This window comes from Chionomys nivalis, chromosome 7 (genome assembly GCF_950005125.1).
Source record: "Chionomys nivalis chromosome 7, mChiNiv1.1, whole genome shotgun sequence".
In the NCBI taxonomy this organism is placed as follows: Eukaryota; Metazoa; Chordata; class Mammalia; order Rodentia; family Cricetidae; genus Chionomys; species Chionomys nivalis.
The window spans coordinates 75,491,194-75,516,125 of NC_080092.1; the positions used below are offsets into that span (position 1 = coordinate 75,491,194).

Consider the following 24,932-nt stretch of genomic DNA (forward strand, 5'->3'; position numbering starts at 1 on the left):
ATAGTGGTGCTGTATAGCACAAGCTGGCCCCAAACTCATCACCTTTTTTTTTGCCTCAGCCCTCTCAAATACTAGGATTATAGGTGTATACCAGCAATCCCAGCTGGGTTTAAATTTTTAATCAAGGGTTGATAATACATGATATGGAAACAGTAGAGTAAGTAGAGCTCCTTAGAGGGTTAGGATTACGGTTTATAAAGCAAAAAACCATAAGCAGTGTGATGGCTTTTTTGGGCTGTAAAAGGAGTTTGAATTTTGAGCATTTTGCCTTTTTGTATTGTACCTTAGAACTTAGCTCTTCAATGTTGACTTAAAATCTTGCTACCAAAATGACTCTTCAAGTGTTTACTCTGTGCTCTGATTTATGCCTCAAACATCTGTGTATTCTTTTACAGAGTCTTACTGGGCAAATGGGTGTTACTGCTTTTAATCTTTTCAAAGCTCATCAGGAACTAAGAACATTCTCTTAAGATAGACATCCTGTTCAGTGTTCCTGTTTTGTCTGCCTATATGTTTTTCCTTTCCCCTTGATTCAAGAATTTGGAATGCACACTGGTTTTCCTTTGTTCTGTTGAGTTTATTTAGATCCTTAACATAGCTCATTGCCTAACTGGACTGGCTGCCCATTGAGCCCCCAAGACTCTCCTTATCTACCTCCAAGTGCTGGGGTTTCCAGTCTAGGTCCCTGGAAAGACTTTACCCAAAGAGCCATCTTCTTGTGAGTATTCCATCTATCTGTCTGTCTGTCTATCTATCTATCTATCTATCTATCTATCTATCTATCTATCTATCTATCTCCCTTCTCTCTGCCCCCCTGATCTCCAACACACACACACACACACACATACACACACACACCCCATTATAGAGTCTCAGGTAGTCTTGGCCTCAAGCTGTGTGACTGGTCTTCTCTGCTTCCACTTCCCAGATGTGGAGATTAGAGGCATCTGTTACTATGCCGAGTTTATGGTGGTGCTGGGAATCGAACCTAGGATTTCCTGTATGCTAGGCAAGAACTCCACCAACTGAGCTCCATGCCCAGGCCAGATTATGGTTATTTTCGTTTGTTTGTTTGTTTAGTTTTTGAGCCAGGATTTTCTTTGTGAAACAGCTTTGATTATTCTGGAACTCATTTTGTAGATCAGTCTGGCTTCAATTACAGAGATCCCACCATCTCTCGAGTGCTGGGATTAAAGGTGTATGCTACCAATCAATGCCTGACTGAATTTGGTTATTTTTAAGAAAGGCGATGACAAGCACGGTGAGCCAACACACGCATGTGCACAAACACACACGGGGGGGTGGGGCGGCTGGGAAAGTAACTCTTTGGTAGAGTACTTGCTTATCTTAGTTGGAGAGGATGGGGCTTTTCCTTTCAAAAAGTATTTCTGAGGAAAATTGAGTTCCCTGATAGGTTGTAGTGGTTAATGTGGAATATAATGGGTTGCTTTTGTAGTATAGTAATACCCTGGAGTAGGTGAGGCTTTTTTGTTTCCAAGTTAATAAATTTACTCCTCACTCTATATCCCAATGGTGATTCTGACTCTCTTTTATGTTCATTCCTTGGACCCCCTATGTGGCCAATTTTTATTAGCAATAAATATTTTAAATGTGTTTTCTTATAAGACTGGAGGATACTATGGGTTATAGGCAGCTCTCTTTGTTAAATGAAATGATTTCAGTTTTTAAATTCCTTGCATGCTGGACACACATACATAGTGTTAGAGTTAACTTTTCATCTATTTATGGTTTAAAGATTTTTTTTAAAAGTATTCTTAACTCTGTGTAGGCATGTGTGTCTGTGTGTAAGTATGTCCACATAAGTGCAGAAGCCTGTGGAGACCAAATGTTCAGATTCTTCTCTAAAGTCAGAATTACAGAGGGTTGTGATGCGCCTCAAATGGGTGCTGGGAATCGAACAGGTCTTCTCTAAGAGCAGTGTGACTCTTAATTGCAGAGGCATCTTTTTAGCTCGTTTACTTGTATAAAACATTTTAGGTCAGCTAGCAAGATGGCTAGTGGATAAAGGCACTTGTCCCCAAGCCTCATGACCTGAGTTGGATGCCTAGGAACCACATGATAGAAGGCGAGAACCAACTCCCACAAATCGCCTTGTGCCTTCATATAAGAACCCTGGTATTCATTTCACCCCATACACACAAGTAAATAAATATGAAATTTTTGCTAGAAATAACAAAACCCCCAAACTTGTTTAAATTTGAAATTGTTTTTTCTATTCGTGCTTCAACTATGCCTGTAAAAACTTTATGCAATAATCTATGTTTCCCCTCACATTTTGTTTATCTTGTGTGTGGGGGCACACATGTGAGTTTTGGGAATATTAACTAATACTAGGATTTTCTTCTTTTTCTTTCTACTTTCTCCTATTAAACTTTTTCCTTTTTTATTTTTTTAAAAAAGAAAGCAAACTATCTTTTTTTTTTTCATTATACATACCAATCCAAGTTCCCATTCCCTCTCCTCCTCTTATTCCCTCCACATACCCTTCCATCCCACCCCCATCCAGTCCTCAGAGAGGGTAAGGCACATTGCTTTAGTGATGTTTCCTCCCTACTATATTTAGGCTGATCAAGGTATTCATCCAAAGAAAATAGGTTCCCAAAAAGCCAGTACATGCAGTATGGATAAATCCTGGTGCCACTGCCTGTGGATTCTATGTCTTCCTTAGCCATGCAACTGTCAACCACTGTCAGAGGGACTAGTTTGGTCCTATGCTTGTTCCTTCCCAGTCCAGCTGGAGTTGATGAGCTCCCATTAGTTCAGGTAGACTGTATCAGTGGGTGTACCCATCATGATCTTGACCTCTTTGCTCATATTCTCATTCCTCCCACTCTTCAATTGAACTTTGGGAATTCAGTCCAGTGCTCCGATGCGAGTCTCTGCCTCTGTTTCCATCAGTTGCTGGATGAAGGTTCTATGGTGATATTTAAGATATTCATCAGTCTGACTACAGGGCAAGTCAAGATCGGGCTCCCTTTCCTCTATTGCCTAGGGTCTTAGCTGGGGTCATCTTCACCAACCCCATATCAGACAAAGGACTAATCTCAAATATATAAAGAACTCAAGAAATTAGACATCAAAATTCTGAATAACCCAATTTTAAAAATGGGGTATAAAACTAAACAGAGAATTCTCAACAGAAGAATCTCAAATGGCCAAAAGATACTTAAGGAAATGTTCAACTGTAGCCCAACGCCTGCTCTACGCGCTATGGTACAGTTTGCGAGTTGGGCAAGGGGTTGGAGATTGAAACACACACACGGGGCGGGAGGGTAATGCCAAGTATCCCCCCCCCCCTTTATTGTGTTCCAAGGCAGTTTATATAGGGTCTCCTTGACTAATGGCCTTAACTCTCAGCTACAAATCCCCCAAGAAACACTTCCCTGATATCAGGACCTCTTGAGGGTCTTGTGCTCAGAGCAGCTATAAAATAAGTTGTTTGCTCAGAGCCCCTGCCAGCAAGGAAAACAAGTTGTTTACTCCGGCAGGCAAGGGGTCACAGGAAATTCAGGGTCTGGGGGTCCATAGTCCCCAACATTCAACATCCTTAGCCATCAGGGAAATGCAAATCAACTCTGAGATACCATCTTACACCTGTCAGAATGGCTAAGATCAAAAACACCAATGATAGCTTATGCTGGAGAGGATGAGGAGTAAGAGGAACACTCATTCGTTGCTGGGGGAATACAAACTTGTGCAACCACTTTGGAAATCAGTATGGTGGTTTCTCAGAAAATTGGGAATCAACCTACCTCAGGACCCAACAATACCACTCTTGGGCATATACCTAGAAGATACTCAATCATACTACAAAGGCATTTGTTCAACCATGTTCATAGCAGCATTATTTGTAATAGCCAGAACCTAGAAACAACCTAGATGCCCCTCAAACGAAGAATGGATAAAGAAAATGTGCCACATTTACACATTAGAGTACTACTCAGCTGTAAAAAAACAATGACATGTTTTTATTTTGTTTTTTTTTTTTTTAAATTTTCGAGACAGAGTTTCTCCGTAGCTTTTTGGTTCCTGTCCTGGAGCTAGCTCTTGTAGACCAGGCTGGCCTCGAACTCACAGAGATCCGCCTGCCTCTGCCTCCTGAGTGCTGGGATTAAAGGCGTGCGCCACCACCGCCCTGCAAAACAATGACATCTTGAATTTTGTATGCGAATGGATGGAATTAGAAAACTATCCTAAGTGAGGTAGCCCAGAACCAAAAAGATGAATGTGGTATGTACTCACTCATAAGTGGATACTAGCTATAAACAAAAGATATTGAGCCTATAGTTCATGATCCTGGAGAAGCTAAGAAATAAGGAGAACCCTAAGAAAAACATATTTAGATCCACCCGGAAAGTCAAAACAGACAAGATCGCCTGACAAAATTGTGAGCATGGGGGTGGGGAGAGAAGGGAGGGTGGAAGGGGAAGAAGAGGAGGTAAAGCTGAAGAGAACATGAGGGAATGGGATAGTTGAGAAGAAGGAGGAAAAGAGATGAGAGCAAGGAAAGAGTTATCATAATTGAGGGAGCCATTATAGGGTTAGCAAGAAACTTGGCTGTAGAGAAATTCCCAGGAATCTACAAGGATGATCCCAGTTAAAAATTGTTTTTGATTATTGTCCATTAGAGAAATGTTAGATGTGGGAGATGTTAAAATCTTTACCTTTACCAGGCTTGCTCATTGTGGTCTTGGAAGGTTTTGTCCATGCCATTCATTGGAAGTAACATGCTGGGATTAAAGGCATTGCGCCACCACCACCTGGAGTATTTTTATTTTAAAAAGCGTCTCTTTTATGATTTTTTTAAAAAATGCTGCAAGATCCCCCACAGAGCAGCTGCGACCCTAGAGGGTCCTGAGCTGCTAGCAGCGTGTCCGGCAGAGTTTCTTGCGGCAGGGCTGGCTAGTCCTGCCATGTGGCTAGTGGGTGTGAGCAGGTGGTGGGTAGAAGGGACATAGGCAGACACATCATACAGAATAGAATTGAATATTTATTACTTAAAGGAGAGGGGGAGAGAGAGAGAGAAAGGGAAGAGAGAAGAGAAAGGAGAGAGACAGAGAAGGGCCCGAGAGAGAGACACGTGCCCGCCAAGACAGGACAGACAGAATCTAAGATGGCGGGAGGAGGGCAGGGGTCGCCGGGAGTGGGCGTGGCTTGTCTCTTAAAGAGACGAAAACCATAACAGTGTTTACATTTAAAAAAGAAAAAAACCAGTGTATTTAATATTTCATTATATTAGACTAAACTACAAAGGATTTACTTATAACAAATATTAAAATCTCATTCAAATATTGCAACAAAAGATGTCACTATGACCTGTAATAGCTGTCCCTAAGGTAATGAAAATTATTACTTCCTGGGCTGAATATCTTTGAACACACTAACAAAAGAAACAGAAACTCCTTTTAGGTCACATTAGCCTTTTGAAAATAATATACCCAAATCTTTTATGTATTTTTGGTGTGTGTGTATCTGTAAATCAGCTGTTTTGGCATCTTATATTCTAGAAGATGTTAACGTCTCTCAGGTTTAAAATAGATATGACATGGGAGTTTTCTTTAGAAATTGAACAAGTCTAAAAGTGAAGAAAGGTAGAGGTAGGCTTTTTAAAGTTCTTAACTCTTCTCTGGTAGAAATCTCTGTTCCTAGCTCATACTACATTCTTAGTTCATTTGTGCTAGGTATTATGTTGTATCACATGGGATTGCCAGTAAGCACTATTTAGTTTCATGGTTTAACTTAATATTTTTATGATCTTATTTATTCCTGTCATTTAAAAACTGATGAATATAAAGTTAACTCAGCATGTATGAGGTAAACCGTGTGCATTGATTTATTTTTTTAATTTTCTGGATGAGTAGATTAGATTAATGATGAAGGAATGCTCATGAAAGATTAAACAAAATAGCTGTACAAGCTGTCTGATTTATACTTTTCTAGTGTATACTAGCTTACCTCAGTGAAAAACACACATAAACAATTGGCTTTCCTGTTTATTATTAATAGAATCTGTCTACATGTTGAAATAATTCTGATTATATAAGAAGCCAATTAATTATTGGCTAACTCAAATTAATTAGCCCACTTGATACGTATTTCCAAAATGAAAAAATTACAGTCTGTCTTTCTTCTTTATAAAAGGAAGATAAACTTCATACTGCCCCCAAATCCTCATTTTCCCTAGATTTTGGACTTGATGTTATAGGCTAGGAGTTAGACTAGGAGTTTGCTGATGTGGGATTCCCCTCCGTATGCTGTGAATACCATTGGTTAATTAAGAAACTGCCTTGGCCTGATAGGGTAGAACTTAGGTAGGTAGAGAAAAACTAAACTGAATGCTGGGGGAAAGGAGGCAGAGTCAGAGAGAAGCCATGGAGCCCTGCCTGTCTCTGGAACTTTAGCCAGTAAGCCACAGCCACATGGCGATACACAGATTAATAGAAATGGATTAAATTAATATGTAAGAGTTGGCAATAAGAAGCTTAAGCTAATGGGCCAAGCAGTGATTTAATACAGTGTCTGTGTGATTATTTCGGGGGGCTAGGGAACAAACAAGCGGCCAAGCAGCCTCCTTCAACAGTTTGCACCTATGTTTTTCAATTTATCCAAAAGAACAGATTACTGATTGTCATTGCATTGCACATCTGATGTACTCAGTGTTGGTTTGAAATCTTGTTTTAGAGATCTGTCTAAAAGAAACAACAAAAACCAGAAAAGCTAACTTAATGTAACTAGATAAGGATTTTAATCAAAGTATGTTTACGGAGTGAATAATACCTTTGTTTCTAGGCACTATGTTAGGCAATAAAGGAGTGGATACAAAGAACAGATGCAAATTACTTTTAAGTATCTTTAAAACCTACTGCAGGCCCTGGGTAGCGGTGGTGCACGCCTTTAATCCCAGCACTTGGGAGGCAGAGGCAGGTGGATCTCTATGAGTTTGAGGCCAGCCTGGTCTATAAGAGCTAGTTCCAGGACAGGCTCCAAACGACAGAGAAACCCTGTCTCAAAAAAACAACACCTACTACAGGCAATCGGATATTTACAAGTTTATAACAAAGCAGGAAGAGGTGTTTCAGTTGAAAAGTGAACTGTATAGACTCAGTGCAAAGCATTGTTTTTGCATGACAGCATTTATATGTTTGTCTTTTACCTACACCATACCTTCCACAGGTTAACCTTCTAGTTAGAAATTGTATGATATTTATTGACTTAAATTCCCTGTCAAAAGATGGTTAGTAATTTCAGGGTCTTATATTACTGCTAGGAAGCATCCCATCAGAGATGGCCATTAACTAGTAACACTGCCTGCAGTGTAGAGTTGAGAGGAATATGCTGAAGAGCATCTTTTTCTGTGTAATCCAGGAAGGTCTTTCCTTACAGGTCAGGATTTTACAGAGACAGCAAAAAAATAAACGGTGGTATATAAAAAAGCATCCTCAACCTAGAGTTGTCAGTGCACTAGAGTTTGGTAAGCTGGGGAAATCATTTTCTAAGGAGAACTTGTATTGTCATGTCTTAACTTGTTTGAAGCTGTGAACAATATATTTTGGCTCTAGTTGTCTCTTGTGAACATTCTCAAACTATGACCCTCAAATAGATCTCTTCCGTCCTAAAATTGTTTTTACCGAGCATCTGCAGTGGTTGGCATGAAGTGCTGAAGAGTTCATGCAGCACCAGGTTACTTTGCTGATGAACGCTTTGCCCATGGTGCCCACTATAAGTAAAATTAATTAGACTTCTGCCATCCCAGTCAATTTCCCTCCCAGCAGGTTGTCTGGTTAGAGCTTCTCAGAGCTGAGATTGACTCTTCGGTTCTTCTAGGTGCTGGGTTAGGTATTTTAAAAAAAGAAAAAGAAAAAAAAAGATCAAAGAAAGAGTTGGTTATAAAACAAGTCGAATGTAAAAAAAAAAAAGAAAGAAAAAAGAAAAGAAAAAGAAAAAACACATATTTGACCAATCTCAATAAAATAGTCTTTCTTTATTCCTGGTCATAATGGAGTAATAATCAGTAGAAAGAAACTAAGAAATTAACAGAATAGCATTAGAAAAAATATGTCTTTTTTCCTAGACTTTTAAAATTTGTAGTTGTTAAAATAATGGGTATTAAAACTGGGGCTAAGCAAGCCTTCTACCACTCAGCTCCATCTCCAGCCCTATAAATTATTGTTAGATGAATTTGAAGGTTAAAAAAAAAAGAACTTCAAAATAAGCTCAGATCCATATTTTGTGATGACTCAATGTGGAGGATAGCCTCAACACACGCCTCACGAGCCAGGTTTTAAGCTCTTAACTCACATGTAAAATTCACATCTTCATTGCTGCACTGCCCAAAAGTAGGAAATCTGCAACTTCTTTCTTGGTAGCAATGATAACTGGGATTTGTAAAACTGCCTAAGGTATATTAACTTGTTACTAGACAAACAAGCCTGTGAGACTGGGTCTCATGACTTGCACAAGCCCACGGTGAATGCAGTTGTTTGGAACAGCATGCCATGTGTATAAGACAACTAACTTCGTCTGTGATGGCAGATGATGCTTTAGTTATAAATGCTTCTACTAGGGCAGTGTTATGACCAATGGAACATTTAGTTACATTTATTTTGGATAAGTACAGATAGATATATCTTATTAATCCTGCCAGTGCTATTTAAGCAAAGGTTTGTGAATTGAGTTACTACTGAATAATTTTGCTATTATTCATTTATACCATCAGGCAAACTGAAAAAGTACTTGGGAGACAGTTCAGGCGATAAACATGCCATGTAAACATGAAGACCTGAGTGCTGATCCCGGCACCCATAAAAAACCACACACTATAATAGTGCAAAGAATTATAGCAAAGAGGTAGAGGAAAATAATGAACTTAAAACTAATGTAGAGTAGAATGTGCAATTAAATATAAAATGAAGCTTGTAGACTAGGAATGTAAACCTGTCATTTTAGGAGGTGAGTCAAAGAGTTTGTCTTAGATCTTCCAGGTAGCCAGGCAGAGAGGAAAGACAGAGAGGTGAGATAGCTCAGGAGGTAAAGTGCACACTCTGCAAGCCTGACTACCTGAGTTCAATCCCTGCAGTCCATGTAAAGGGAAGAAGAGAAAACTGACTCTAAAGAGTTGTCCTCTAACTTCCACATGCATATGATGGCATGTGCTCACACACACACACCCCACGCACATATGTAACAAACACACATACTATCGTTATCATTTTAAAAATTATTTAAGCCAGAATAGTAGATACTCAAGCACCTGTTATCTCTAGCTGAGATTTGTATTGTTTTGTTTACTTCCTAGCACCCTTATTTTAAAGCAGATATCAGAGGGCCTGGAGAGATGGTTCAGTGCTTAGTAGCGCTGGCTGCTCTTCCAGAGTATCTGGGTTCAATTACCAGCACCTACATAGCAATTCATAACTGTTGTAATTCCAGTTCAAGGGATCTGATGTCCTCTTCAGGCCTTGGCACCAGGCACATGTGTGTGCACGTGTGTATACACAAGCAAAACACCTATTTACATAAAATAAAAATAAATCTTTAAGAACAAAAACATAAGAGACAAAGTATCTTCTTTTCAAATTTTATTTCCCCATGAAACTGGTAACAACTTGCTATGTTTCTCTTATTCTTATTTTGCTTCTACAGTATGCTTTTATCTGTACCAATACTTATATTTGTAGAAATAATGAACTATACTTATTTTTCAAAAACTTGTTCTTTTCATTGACACTGTGTTTGGAGACCACAGTCTTACAGAATCTAGTTATTTTAAACACGAAAACTCATTTTTCATTATATGGAAATAACCCAGTTTACTTACCTGTTCATTACTAAAGGGCTTTTAATTTGTCTCTAGTTTTTCACTGTTTCAGTGTCACATTGACACTCTAGCCCATGTCTTGTGCGTAAGTGCTTCTCTAGGGCAGTGGTTCTCACCGTGGTCCCAGAACTAGCTCTGCAGGATCACCTGGGACCTTGCTAGAAGTGCACTCTTGGGCCCATCTCAAGCTGCTGAATCAGAAGCCTTGGGGGTAAGACCAACATTCTTCTTAAGAGGTAATTCTGTGACTTCCAAACTTGGCAAGCCCCGCTGTAGTGCACATTCTATTCAAAGTGGGAGTACTAACTTCTGTGGTTTTAAACTTTGCTAGATATGACCAAATTCTACATACACAGTATATGTCTTGTTTTATTTAGTGTCTCACCAACAGTGGAACAGAGTTTCTGTGTCTACCCTATATATCTCTGCAACTTTGCATCTTTTTTTAATTGTTTTTTATTGTTGTTGTTGTTGTTGTTTTGTTTTGGAGACAGGTTCTCAGTTCTGGCTGGCCTAGAACTCTCTATGTAGACCAAGCTAGTCTTGAACTCACAGAGATCTGCTTCTGAATTTCAAGTGCTGGGATTCAGGCATGTACTAGCACTCCTGGCCTTACATTTTAAATAATTTTATTATATATGTTATTTATTTTGTGGGGATATCATGCATGTACCATGGCACACATGTAGTACAAGGATAATTTGTAGGACTTAGTTATTTCCTTCTACCTTGTGGATTCTAGGACTTAAACTCAGGTCAACAGGCTTGATGGCAAGCACCTTTATCCGCCGAGCCATCACACTGGTCCATGACCTAATTTATAAAAATAGTTTTGAGTTGGATTTATTGGTGGTACATCCCATCAAGATGTATAGCAGCTATTTGGAAGGGACCTGGGGCTATAGAAGAGGTATAAGTTTAAGAGACTTGAGAATGTTTGTGTACTGGCAGAAATTTGATACTGTTGAAATGATTGGTTGCCATAAGAATGTAAATTGGGAATATGATTGAAAATTAAGCCATGGGGAATAACAGTAAAAGAAAAAATCCAATAAAAGAAGTTGAAGAAGGCCAGATATAGTGGCACACACCTTTAATACCAGTACCCAGGAGTCAGCAGGCAGATGGAGTTCCAGGTAGTATGATCTACATAGTGAGTTCCATGCTAGCCAGAGCTACATAATAGATTCTGTTGTGTGTGTATGTGTGTGTGGGTGGGTGTGTGTGGGGGGTTGAGGAATGATTAGCAGAGAAAGCAAGAAAAAAATCTAGAAAGTCAGGTGAAAATTTGACGTGATGTTGTAGAGAAAGGAGCACATCTAAGGGAGGTGTAAAAATGTTGCCCTTTAAGAGAGCAGCTGGCGGAGAAGATGAACAGAAGGCTGTTCTTAAGTTTGCAGTGAAGCACAGGCGATCAGGAAAATTGGAGGTTAAGGTACCAAGGTCATTTTCCACTGGAGCAGAGCATTTGTGTCCTAAGGAAAGGTTCTGGTGGCAAGGAAATATCTAGTGCTAGCCATGTTGACTTTGTCAAACAGCTTTTCAGAGATGTGCTTTAATACACCCTTTGATCACGTGTGTCTGTTTCTTTTGTTGTTTTGTTTCGCTGTGCAGTACACGTTGGCTTGAATGACTGTGTAGACGAGGTTGGCCTCCAATTCAAGAGATACACCAGCTTCTGTTTCTAGAATGTTGGGATGAAAGTTGTATGACATCCTTCCCAGCAGTTTTTAAAGATAATGTTGAGCACTGTGCAGAAGAGTAATGGAATTTTATTTTTTTATTTAGTTCATTCATTTATTTGAGACAGGGTCTCATGTAGCCCTGGCTGGCCTGAAATTTGATTTACAGTTTCTAATTCACAGAGATCTACCTGCTTCTGCCTCCTGAGTGCTGAGATTAAAGATGTAAGCCACCATGCTTGAACAATAATGTAATTTTGCCTAGGAGACTACATGGTCTTCTCTGAAGTTAATATTTAAATCAGGACAGAACATTTCAGACAGGCCACAAAGTTTCCAGTATCTTAGAAGATCAAACAAATAATAGGATAATAGGGAAGAGGGAAAGGACTGGGGAGACTGGGAGGAGTAGAAAGAGATGAATCTGAGGTCAGGATATATTATATGAGACAAGAATAATAAAAATTCAGATTAACATTAAAAAAATCAGTTAAAAAAGAGGCTAATAAATCTTAATTCTTGGATCTTACCAGGGTGAAGAAAAACCAGAAATCTCTGCCCCCTGACTTTGAAAACTCAGTTTAACCTTCAAACTGGCGATGTCAAGGGTTCCAAGTCCTCCACCTCCGGCAGAAATGTCGAGTGGTCCCGTGGCTGAGAGCTGGTGCTATACACAGGTAAGTTCAAGTTTTCACTAGTGGACAAAAGCAACATAATCATTTTTCAGCTTTGGGTTTCCTAGTTTCTCTGGGGCCAAAAAGCACAAGTTGAGGTCCTTATTAGCCTTGCATTTCTTATTTTCCTTACATAGAGTCTAAATCCCCAAGGCTAATGCTTTTCTATGGTGATTCAAGAGGGAATCTTTAGCTAGATTTTTTTGGGGTTGGTTTTGCAACAGGGTTTCTCTGTGTAACTCTGGCTATCCTGGAACTTGATTTGTAGACCAGGCTGGCCTCGAACTCACAGAGAAAATTTTGTCTAGATTTTTTAGATCCTCCTTGATAGGTATGTGTTCTAAAGCTCAGAGCAGTATTTGAGATTCACAGCCCCCGGAATGGCATCAGCATGTCAATTACGGACTCTTTTAGGACCACAAAGCTTCAGACTTTACCTACCCTGTTCTTGTATTGTTATTGTTGCTGTTCTTTCCTTGACTGTGTTTTTCTCATTTCCAACCAGTGTTTTCAAAAGTTGAAAGCATTATAAAACCAGTAGGTCAGAGATTTCTCCATGTAGACGAGGGACCGCTTGAACTGCAGTCTTCTGTGGGGATAAGGGAGGGGTGCTTATCTGATCTTCAACCTGTTTTTTCCAGGTTCCCCACATCTTATTTAATTCCTTCCTAATTTTCTATCAACAGATCAAGGTAGTGAAATTCTCCTACATGTGGACCATCAATAACTTTAGTTTTTGCCGGGAGGAAATGGGTGAAGTCATAAAAAGTTCAACTTTTTCATCAGGAGCCAATGATAAACTGAAATGGTGAGGAAGAACACCTCTAGTTGTAAACTTGTTCCATAAGTTGCCTGTTTTGCTTGGTTTGAATAGGATATGGGCAGAATGTAAGTTCTTAAAGGCACAGATTTTACTTTTGTTGTCCCATTGCCTATAATAGTGCCAGACACAGTAGATACTCAACTACAAGTGTTTGAAATAATTTAATGAGTTTAATACAATTTAGCAAACTCAGGTTGTATAGGGTAAATGAGTAAAGAGTGCCAGTGTTACCAGAAGACCCAAATTTGATCCCTGGGGCCCACATGGTGGAAGGAAAAGAACTGATTTCTGCAAGTTGTCCTCTGACTTTCACACTAGAACCATGACACTCGTGGACCCACGGATACAGATACACATAAGAAACCAGGGGCTGGAGAGATGGCTCAGCAGTTAAGAGCATTGGCTGCTCTTCCAGAGGTCCTGAGTTCAATTCCCAGCAACTACATGGTGGCTCACAACTATCTGTAATAAGATCTGATGCCCTCTTCTGGCATGCAGGCAGAACACTGTATATAATAAATAAAAAAAAAGAAATTAATAAGTGTAATTTAAAAATTTTAAAGGTTTATAGAAGGCTGGTGATGTAGCTCAGTGACACAGTGCTCAACTAGCATGTGGAGGTTCTAGGATTAGTTCTTGGCACTTCAGTAAGTGTATGAAGGACTGGTAGTCACCCAGTTCAGCTAACTAGAGCTTTGTTTGGAGAAGGGCCAACTATCACCAGATTTTCTGGTTTTTTTAGAAAGCAGCAAGTCTAGTTGTTGTGGGTTTCTTTTTGTTTGTTTGGAGATGCGGTCTCACTAAGAAGTGTTGGCTGGCCTGGAAGTCAGCATGAAGACCAGGCTGACCTTAAACTCAAAACAAAGATCCACCTGCCTCTGCTTCTTGAGTGTTGAGATTAAAGGTGTGTGTCATCACATGCAGCAACAAATCTAAGGTTTTTAACATAAAATCTTGACTTGACTTTTAAATTACCAGCACATACATGAAGACTTAGATTCCATCCCCAGAACTCATAAACTGGACATGGTGGTGGATCCCTGAAATCCCACTGCTCAGAGGTAGAGATGTTCTCTACCTCTCATAAAAGTTCAAGATTAGGCTGGGTATGCTGGCACACACCTTTCATCCCTGCACTCAGGATGCAGAGGCAGGTGAATCTCTGAATTCCAGGTCATCTTGGTCTGCATATTAAGTTTCAGGCTAGCCAGGGTTACATGATGAGACTTTCTCAAAAAGGAATAGGGCAATGGTTCAAGGTCATCCTTATTTGGCTTTGTAACTGGCAGGGTGGAGATAAAATTTATCCAGGAGGCACATTGTTACATAGCAGGCTTCATTTCCTCTACTCACGTTCCATGCTATTACATGTCTTAAGCGTAGCTTCTCTGTGCGTAAAGTAACAATAGGTATATCTACCACGTGCCAACAAGTCTTTGCACTTTCTCTGAATTTACTGTATAGTATGTTGTTCATGCTCTGAATGGATTAAGTTTGGGGTTCCTGAACTAGTTCCTATTGCAAGGTGACTGTCATCTGGGAGTGAGGATGAGTGCCATCTTGAGAAATAGGAGCAAGTAGTTAAGGACAGAACCAACCATGTGTCCCCAGCAAAAATCAGAACATTTTTGTTTCTGAACTTCCACTTTGGGCTGGAGAGATGGCTCAGAGGTTAGGAGCACTGACTTTCCTTCCAGAGGTCCTGAGTTCAATTCCCAGAAACCACATGGTGGCTCACAACCATCTGTAATGAGATCTCGTGCCCTCTTCTGGAGTGTAGGCACACATGTAGCCAGAACATTGTATACATATAAATAAATAAATCTTTTAAAAAATAAAAAAAAGATCTTCCACTTTGATCTCTGATAACCCACTGAAGAGTTTATTAATTTAATATTTGCTGACTTTGTACATTAAACTGTAGACTAACTATTGAGTGAAATGTTTATCCTAGGCATTATATTTAACCTTTCTAGCGTACTGTATAGTGGTATATTTGGCATCTGTACTCCCTAGAGAGTCACTGGATTAGACCACCTGTTTGAGAAAGGTGACATAACCCTGGCAAGGCCTGAAGATACATGTGGCTTGTGTATGCTGTGTGGTAGAGTAGTGTCTGAACTCCATGCATTTCAGCTAATGACATTTACAATTTAACTCAGTTGAACCTATTAAGTTTTGTCTAGATTCTGTTTTGAATCATCCTTAACAGATTGGCATCTCAAACTCTTATTTAGAAGCCAAGCTTAGAACATTCCCCTGTCGAATAAGAGTTTACTTTTATCTGTGCTTCTTCCACAATACCTCTGTTATTTTAACTCTTAAAATATAATTGCTGAAGGCTAGAGAAATGGTTCAGCAGGTAAGAATACTTGCTGCTCTTGCAGAGGATCTGAGTTTGGTTCCTAGCACACACATTGGATGGCTCACAACTATCCGACTCCAGCTCCAAAGGGATCCCATGTCTTTGACCTCCACAGGCATGTCACACACACACAATAAAATATCTATAAAAGAGTATGTATCAGCCAGACGTGGTGACACATACCTTTAATTCCAAAAGGCAGAAGCAGGTGGATCTCTGAGTTCAAGGCCAGCGTGGTTTATAGAGCCAGTTCCAGGACAGCCAAGGCTGTTAAACAGAGAAACCCTGTTTAGAAAAGCAAACAAATAAAAAAAGAGTATGTACTATGTGGATACTTCTCCAGAATACATTTTTCTCTCACAGGGTTACTAAATGGCTCTCAACTTTTTAAAAAAGTATTTCCCCATGAGAAACTGAGGGCTATCTTTTCTGGGATTAAGGAATGAAAAACAGAGTAGTCTGAAAAACATTTTAAATGTTTTAGGCTGAGATAGGTGAATGATTTGACAATTATAAAGGAAATGGCAGAGATGTAAGAGATGTGAATGCCCTTTTATTTTTGTCTAATTTTTAAAAGCTGATCCAAATTGGTGTAGAAAATATTGTTTTCAAGTTTCTGTTGAATCAGTCTCCTGGTAAGGGACTTAAACTCTAAAAAACAAAACCTAACAACAACAGCAACAGAAACACTTCTTCCCCTCTGGATTCTGTTGTTTCCTACTAGACTTCAGGAGCCATAAGGCTTTTAATCCACGTTTGTTTCTGTGTTGGACAGGTGTTTGCGAGTAAACCCAAAAGGGTTAGATGAAGAAAGCAAAGATTACCTGTCACTTTACCTGTTATTGGTTAGCTGTCCAAAGAGTGAAGTTCGGGCGAAGTTCAAGTTCTCCATCCTGAATGCCAAGGGAGAAGAAACCAAAGCTATGGGTAAATGTTTCTACTTTTACATCCAGTAACTTCATACACTGATAAGTTGTGGATTTGAGCTGGTCTTTGAGAATTCTAAATATGACTCTCTTTTTCATTCCAGAGAGTCAGCGAGCTTATAGGTTCGTACAAGGCAAAGACTGGGGATTCAAAAAATTTATTCGTAGAGACTTTCTTTTGGACGAGGCCAATGGGCTTCTCCCTGATGACAAGCTCACCCTCTTCTGCGAGGTGAGTCCTTTTGCCCTGCTTTGAGACTGGCAATTCCCTGACCTGATGTGTATTGGTAGACTTAATTGTATTGTGTCAAGGATGTGAAATGAGAAAAATCCCCAAGGGGAGTGGTTCTGTACAAATGTTATTTATGTGACTGATTGAACTGCCTTATGATTTCAAGGTTGTTGGGCACCTGGGCTCTTTACTTGTTACTGTTCATAAGAACGAAGATTGTATCTGTCAGTTTTGAGATGCTTGAGTCAGGATCTTCACTCTTTCTTTCTCTTTTCTTTTCTTTTTTGTGTGTGTGGGGCGGTTCAAATACTATTTGGAAAGGCTAACACTTCAAACTGAGCAATGGCTAGCAACTGCAACTAAATTTGTGTTTCTGTTGCTTAAAGTCTCTGATTCCTTCTTGGGTGGCAAGTGTTTGGCTGGGTTGTTCTCCTTTTCTGCTCTTTGGACTAGGTGACTACTTGGAGGAGCTGAGTGTTCATGATTTGTCTTGCTGGGATCATTATGAAGTAGGAAAGAGAGGGGCTACTTTTTCTAGGGTAAAAGCTGTGGAAACTGGTAGCTTAGAAGGGGAGAGTCAGCTGTCATCATATTGAAGGGTCAGTGTCTCTCACCAGTGGCCTAAGAGCCTTTGGAGAAGCTTAGAAAAATTTCTTGACCCAAGATGCAACTGAAAAGGGCTTATTAAAATGGGTACAATATATTGTAATGAGACATTTCCTGCCATTTTCCATACATGGAGAAATGCAAGAAACTTGGGGTAAATAAATAAAAATTCTATTAAACTGGAGTATTAGTGTCCCTGTATATCTCACAGTCAGGGAACTGCTTCCTGAGAGTGAAGCAAATGGTTTTGTACTTTCATGAGGCAGAGTTCAGACAAGTGTCGCAATTGCCAGCCAGCTCATCAAATAATAGGCTTGCGTTGTGTGTCAATGACCGTTCCAAAGGCATATCACACCTGTGTAGTCCAGGAACTTGTCCCTTAGAACTCTTGCCCTTTCATGAAGCATGGCCAGTAGTAGCAGGCTGTGGATTATAACAAATAATTGCTAATGATTAGAAAACTTTGTACACTGAAAAGGTAAAATTTAGTTTGTATAATAGCCATTCCCTCTCCATTTTAATTCCAGAGTAACTGAAAGAAATGGTAGAGCATCAGCATCTGAATAAATAAGAGTGGCAGTTTTATGTTTAATGAACTTGAAATGTGAATTTCATGTAAGTCTTGCTAGTTGCAGGTCACGTTCGTTTGCCTGAGTAGAACAGTAAGAATTAACTATGGCTTTGTTTGAGGTTAGATGCTGTATAAACAGCATCAGTTTCAGTCTTTGCCTGTTGTCTGCCCTGAAAATTTGTGAGTTTTTTTTTCCCCTTTGATTTTTAAAAGCAGCTCTGTCTACCCAGGCTGGCCTCAAGATCACTCCTATCATTATGCCTCCTGAGTGCTGAAGATTTGTATTTCAAAAACAAAACAAAACAAAAAACCTTTAAGATAGTAGAAAATTCTAATTTTGTTGAAAATGAAAGCCAGTCTTCAAGCTTCTCTCTAAAGAGAATCTTCTCTAAATATTACCGCTGGTATTTTAGGCAGTACCGTGACTCGTAACATTTTCAGATCTACAGTGGGTCCATCCTTTCCTGGTGTCCCCATACTATTCCAGCTGCTCTGATCCCTGGGTTGTGATCTGTGATTTGGAAACTGTTTGGCCTGCCCTCACTTGGTTACTCTTATCCTATGGTTAGGGCTGAGGCTGAGTTCCAGCATTCTTTTTTCACTTCCCCATATGAAATTCTCTTAGGAGAAATCCTGTGGTTAAGTTTAGATTTGCCTTACTGACTTAGAAGGGAAGTGCGATGACACGTTGGAAATGAGGAGATGTTGAACGGGGAAACGTCTGCTGGGTTCTGCTGATGCCGTGGTTTCTCGCCATAGAACCAGGTGTGCCATCTGTTCCTCTCACACTTCCCAGTTGGCCACAGGTGCTGAGTGTTGCTTCTCGTACTTGGTCTTGTGCCTAGTGAGACTCGTTCCTGTTCCAAGGCTCTCTGTGGACTTAGTAGCATTCAACACTGCAAGACGGTTGCGTGGGGGTGTGTATTGGATATGTGGGTTTTTAAAATGTCTGCAATTCACCCAAGTTCTTAGCACTTTTCACAGCTAGACCATTTCCATGTAAGTCCTGTTCCTTTGACCTGTTTCTCTTGTATCAGTGGAATACTTATAAACAAGTTTATTTTAATTCCTGTTTACATTTTATGGTCTATTGTTTCCCTTATTTTCTAATTATTTTGAGGTTTTTATGAAAGGATATCCACATGGAATTTAGTCACAAGTACACGCTATGCTGCATTGCTCCCTCAGTCTGCACCAGATACTTCTTTGCTCTTCTGATGTGCACTGAGTGCAGCTAGTTCAGAGATTCTGGTGCTCCCAGAGGTCACAGAGAATCAGAAAGGGAAAGACTGAGCACCATGCTTGTGCCTCTTTGGCCTTTAATTCAGTGGTATCACTGAAAATACCAGGTGGATGGTGATGGTCTTGTTTGTAATATGCCACATGGGGTTCACTTTCAGTTCTTGATGAGTTTTTTCTATTAGAAAATATGGCGATTTTCCCAAGTTGCATTTGTTTAATTAACATACTTAAATGTTTTCTAAGCATTTCTTGAATCATCTTTATCGCAATCCTTTGAGCTATATTAGTTCTGTTTTCTTCATTTCTGTTACACAAGCGAAGCAGTGCCTCGGGAGGTCAGGTAATTTTTCCTAACATTGTACAGCAAATTAATGTCAAGGCCATGTCAGCTCTCCATTTCCCACTTCTTGTCTGCTGGGCCGTACTAAGTGGAGCTGAATGCCATTCACCCAAGAGAGCAAGGGCTCTCCCAAGTTTTCTTAGTAGAGCATACTGACTTTAGTAATGAAAGGGGGAACATACAAAGCATGTTTAAATTAAATTTTTAAAATTTTCTTCTTAATATTTTGAGCCATAGGAAATCTTTGTGAAAATTTTCAGCTTCTGTTAACCCTTTCCAGTCACTTAGATTGAAAACAAATATCCTTTAGCTATGAAGGTATCGTATGTTCCCCCTTCTTTGCCTATGCAGGTAGAAGAGTCCTCTTTGTAAGGTGACAGTTAAGACGAAATAGGAACATCATATGAAATGTAAACACCACTTGTAAAATATCCAGACATCAGCTTATGTTTTTAAAATATCCTTTCCATTCTCAAGAATAGACTATTCCTTTGGTTGCCTGAGAATACGTATTTTTTGCCCAATTTTAAATAAATAATGTCTATTCATATTTTTCTTTTTTAGTGAATTGTTGGTATGTATTAATTATACTATATGGAACAACTAATATTTGCTTTTTCTTGACCTACAGAGATGTTAGCTTGCTATGTAGCATCTTGGTAGGTTATAAAACATGTTGATGAGGCAAACCCACTACCACATTGATATCTCGGTAACTAGAGGATAGCCTGTGTGCTGTTCCCGTATATGGAATACTTATCCCCTGACCAAAAAATGAGGCAGTTACTTCACTTTTTATGTTATTCCCTAATGTTTATGTGCCTGAACAATACATTCTTAAGATTTACTTGGTTTTGAGCTTTATAAAACTGATATGAGATTTAATGTTGTCATCTAGGACTTGCTTTTTTAAAATATTGTTTCTAAGATTTATACTTTAAATGCAACCACAGTTTATTTTTAGTACAAGGGAAAGTCTGTTTTATGGTTGTGTGGTTTGTCCTCTTACTGATTGACATTCGGGTTGCTGCTAGTCTTCTGCTGCAGATGATGTGCTACGTTATAAACAGTGTGTGACATTTCCTTATTGTTTCAATTTTTAATTCTATAGACACTAAAGAGCCTTTCATGGATTATCCCTTTTATAGAGATGACTGTACAAGATTTGACAGTACATAGTCTTTCATGGGTATTAAATATTTCCATGGATTTCCCTTTTAGTGGATGAACATATACAAGGCTTGATAGTCCTTAGTTGTTCATGAAATTTTCTTGATAGTCCTTAGTTGTTCATGAAATTTTCTTTAAAATTTTTTTCTTTGTAATTTCCTTTTTTAAAAAAGAGAAGTTAAAGCCAAACATGGTAGCCCATACCTTTAGTCCCACACTTAAGGAGGCAGAGGCAGGCCCATCTCTGAATAGGAGGACAGCCTGTTCTACAAAGTGAGTTCCTGGAAAGCCAGGGCTACGCAGAGAACCTCTGTCTTGAAAAAAAAAGAGAGAGAGAGGAGAAGAAAAAGAAGTTGACTTTAAAAGTGAGACCCTCCTGTAACTTGAAACTTTGTAGATTATACAGTCTTCCTGAGACATTTTCATGCATTCATTTATAAGACGACATAAATGTCACAGTCACGTCATCTTCACAGCTGCAGTTCTGAATGAGTCTCCATAGTCAACTTTATAGGCATTAAAAAAAAAAAACTTTCATTTTTCTCAAAATGGTCTCATTTTAGCATCATCATTTGCAAAGGAAAACAATTCCTCTCTAAGTTAAAAGTTTGGGCTCTGAAGACTCATTTCTGAGTGCCATTTAAAATTTATTTTTAATTAAGCGTATTTAATGTTGGTAAGAGGTGCCAGACATTCAGGGCTCTGGAGATTCCAAGCATCCATATATCTACAGAACAAGCCTGACTCAGGCAGTAAGGTACCTTCTCCTTCCTGCTGTGTTCCTGTCTGTGTCCAAAGAGGAGAATAGCCCTACTGGGGGGTGTCGCAGTCTTTGGGCTCCATTCATTACCAAGCATGTATCTAGCCAGCAGAAAGTCCACTGGTAACCATAGTTCATTTGAAATTCAGCTTAGCTTTTGCCAATTCATTTACCCAGTCTACTCAATTGCTATTAAGTGTTAATGATTTTGGGCTCCTGTCAGCCTGATTTAATTCAAACTAGAAACATAGTGCCAAAAGCTTTCTCCATTCTCTACATTGTCCATCCCTGGGGATTCCTGCCTTTCCCTATGAGGAAGTAGGATTTAATTGGTCTTTTCCTTTTTTTTTTTTTTTCCCTAAGTTAGTATTTAGAATTATAACTGGGAACAGACAACTCTCACTTTTAGTGTTAATATTATATCAAAGAAGTGAGGATACTAATATGAGAAAATGATTGAACCAAATTAGAAATCTTACAAAAAAAAAAAAGCAAGAGAGGATCTCTGTGGGGTGGTTTGTGCTGGGTCCCGGGTTATTAAAATATTGTTATAATCTGTTCCTGATAAATGTGCTCTAATGCTGAGCACATTCATAATTGATTAGCTTGACTGCCTCCTTGTACACGATCATAACAGTTTTAAACAAATGAATGTTTTTTGACCTGGTAGTAAATACCTCACTCTTACACAGAAGGGATTATAGGTCATATGGATCAAGCATTAACTTTGCCTCTGGGTTTATGACTGCAGCTAAAGGATGACTTGCATCTTGAAGGTCAAAAGAAATCTGGGTCATCAAGGATGTTCTTAAACTGTCTTTTTCATCAGATTCTTAGCAGTAGAAGAGCAGGGAGTTAATTCTCAAGGCTTGAGTTCTGTTTGAACTTAACTTTTCTAACATGATGTGTTTGTTGTAGGAAACAAAACACAGTATTTGTTGGGTGCATGGCTGCTTTGCCGGATGTTATTTTTTGTTTAATGACTAGCATATTTTATAATGTTAATGTGATTTGTAAGTACTTATAACTGGTATCCCAACAGCTGACTTTCACTAACTCATCTAAAAATTTAGCTTGATTTCTTTCTAGGCTGAATTAAACTAGTTGAAACATGCTTCTGAAACCAGAGTGGAAGGTTGAAGGAGCCTTCCATACAATTGGCATTGCCATTCTGTTCCAGGGGTATATATAAGTGCATATCTAAGCTGCAGTCAGCCATCTTGAATGTCATTGTCACAGATGACTGAATTCAGGTGTAAAACTTACGGTATACCCACCCAGTTTCCCTACTGGAAGTTCTTCCTAGTCTAATCTTTATGGGTTGTGAGCCATCATGTTCATTAATCAAATGTCTTTGAGAAATGTCAGCTACTTACCAAGCTCTACAGAAACCACAGTTTATCTGTGTTTCCTGACTTAACTAAAATAAGTGAAATGCTAGATTTCTTTAGAGTTTTATATAGTGACTGTAATGGTTTGAAAAAAAAATGGCTCCTCAAATGGAGTGGCACTATTAGGAGGTGTGGCCTTGTTGGGGTAGATGTGATCTTATTGGAGGATGTGTGTCACTGTGGAGGTGGGTTTTGAGGTCTCATATATGCTCAAGCCATGCCCAGTGAGACAGACTGCTTCCTGTTGCCTACAAGATGTAGGACTCTCAGCTACTTCTCCAACACCATGTCTACCTGCACGTTGCCATGTCCTGCCATGATGATAGTGGACTGAACCTCTGAGCTGTAAGCCACCTCAATTAAATATTTTTCTTTATATGAGTTGCCGTGGTCATAGTGCCTCTTCACAACAATAGAAATGCTAACTAAGGCAGTGACCTCTATAGTAGCTCTTTGTGTCTGTAGCCTTTCTTTTAAGGCAGGGTAAAGGGAAGACTTGAAATTGAGCATTTGTTCCTGTCGGTTTCTCTTTGGTAGCTGTGCTTGGGTTTGCAAGGAGATGGAACTTATTAGAAACTGGAGAAGAACTTACTGTGTGAGGCTGTCATTGTCTACAGTGTGGTATGAAAGAAGTACGATTATAATAAATGGTTAATTGATTCAAAGGAGAAAGTCTTGATTTGTGGAGATAGTTTCAAGAAAATGTGTGGTATCTAAATCTTATATTTCTGCACTGTGGCAGAAGTTCTCTCTCCACCTGCTGGTAACAAAAGCTTTGTTTCTGTCTCCTTATATTTCACAGGTGAGTGTAGTACAAGATTCCGTCAATATTTCTGGACAGAACACCATGAACATGGTGAAGGTTCCTGAGTGCCGGCTGGCGGATGAGTTAGGAGGACTATGGGAGAATTCCCGATTCACAGATTGCTGCTTGTGTGTGGCTGGCCAAGAATTCCAGGCTCACAAGGCTATCCTAGCAGGTTAGTATTTATTCATGACTCATTTTATAATTTTGATGCAATAGGAAAACTAGTGGCTACAAAATTGCCTTTGGAACAACTTCAGCTTTTGAACTCTGCACCTAAATACATTTTCAAAGTTCGTTTTCATTTTGATATTTTGAGACAACTTAGGCTGACCTGGAACTTACTAGCCCAGACTGTCTTCAAACTTTCAGTCCTAACCCCATCCTCACCCCCACTCCCCAGTGCTGGAATAATAGGCATATGCCACCATACCTGTACTGTATTTTTGTATTCTGAGGACAGTTCTCATAACCAAAAAGGCTACTTTTCATAAAAGTAGCATTTCTGGTTTGTCTTGAGTGGACTCTTAGGCTATATCATTTTCAATGTGTAAATGGTGGTTATATAAAAATATTACATAACTTTGCATTGGGAAAGTAGCTCTTAGAGTACCTAAGAGCAGGTGGTAGCTCCTAGTTGGGCTTCGGATGCAATGGAGAGGATTCTGGTCAAGGGAGTAAGTATTATCAAGCTGAGACTTAGGCCTCAGATGGTTAAGTTGTCTCTTCACTATAAATGTGAAGAAGAATGAGACTTGCTACTGACCCAGAGGATCAGGTCTTGTTCCATCAGGTTCTTGATCTTTAAGACCAGAAAGATTCACCCAGAGGAGGAACTGAGAGAAGGCTGACTTCACCCTATAGAAAATGGGAGCCATAGCTACACACTGCTCTGCAGAGTACAGAGCATAAGAGAGTATTGTGTGGCTTTCCAAGTAACATACTTCTTCCCAGGACTCCTCTGTTGAGACATCTTGACTCCATCATTCTAAGGTTTACTCTTGAAACGAGCTCAAGCTGTCTCATGTGACAACTTCCCATTTTCTGCCTCAACTAGGTTGTCAGTGCTGAAGGAAGCGAGCAGCTCAGACTAGTGTCGTGCCCTCCACATGCTTCTTTCTTCTCCCTCCCTCCCTCCCTCCCTCCCTCCCTCCCTCCCTCCCTCCCTCCCTCCCTCCCTCCCTCCCTCCTTCTCATCCTTCCCTTTCTTTCTCTTTCTTTTAATGTTTGTTTTTTGTATGTGTGGTACAAGCATGTTTTTGCACATATCTGTGCAAGTACATTACTGTGTGTATATGTGCAGAGTCCAGAAGTTGCATGTCGCCGGGCGGTGGTGGCGCACGCCTTTAATCCCAGCACTTAGGAGGCAGAGGCAGGCGGATCTCTGTGGGTTCCAGACCAGCCTGGTCTACAAGAGCTAGTTCCAGGACAGGCTCCAAAACCACAGAGAAACCCTGTCTCGAAAAACAAAAACAGAAGTTGCATGTCTTCTTCTGTTGCTTTCTAA

General features: G+C 39.6%; 1 protein-coding gene across 11 annotated transcripts in view; it reads left to right on the plus strand.

Moving 5' to 3' along the window:
- The window catches only part of Spop (speckle type BTB/POZ protein), a 79,888-nt gene that overhangs the window by 45,130 nt on the left and 9,826 nt on the right, over window positions 1-24,932 (plus strand). For 4 of the 11 annotated variants that reach the window (XM_057775237.1, XM_057775245.1, XM_057775236.1 and 1 more), the window contains 5 exons: window positions 12,054-12,197; window positions 12,881-13,002; window positions 16,158-16,309; window positions 16,413-16,540; window positions 23,423-23,600. In XM_057775237.1, the coding sequence (XP_057631220.1) occupies window positions 12,120-12,197; window positions 12,881-13,002; window positions 16,158-16,309; window positions 16,413-16,540; window positions 23,423-23,600 (658 nt within the window). In that variant the 5' untranslated portion in view covers window positions 12,054-12,119. Of the gene's footprint in view, window positions 1-576; window positions 719-10,332; window positions 10,429-12,053; window positions 12,198-12,880; window positions 13,003-16,157; window positions 16,310-16,412; window positions 16,541-23,422; window positions 23,601-24,932 lie in introns of those variants that run through there. The other 7 variants (XM_057775241.1, XM_057775243.1, XM_057775239.1 and 4 more) reach the window with 4 other exon arrangements.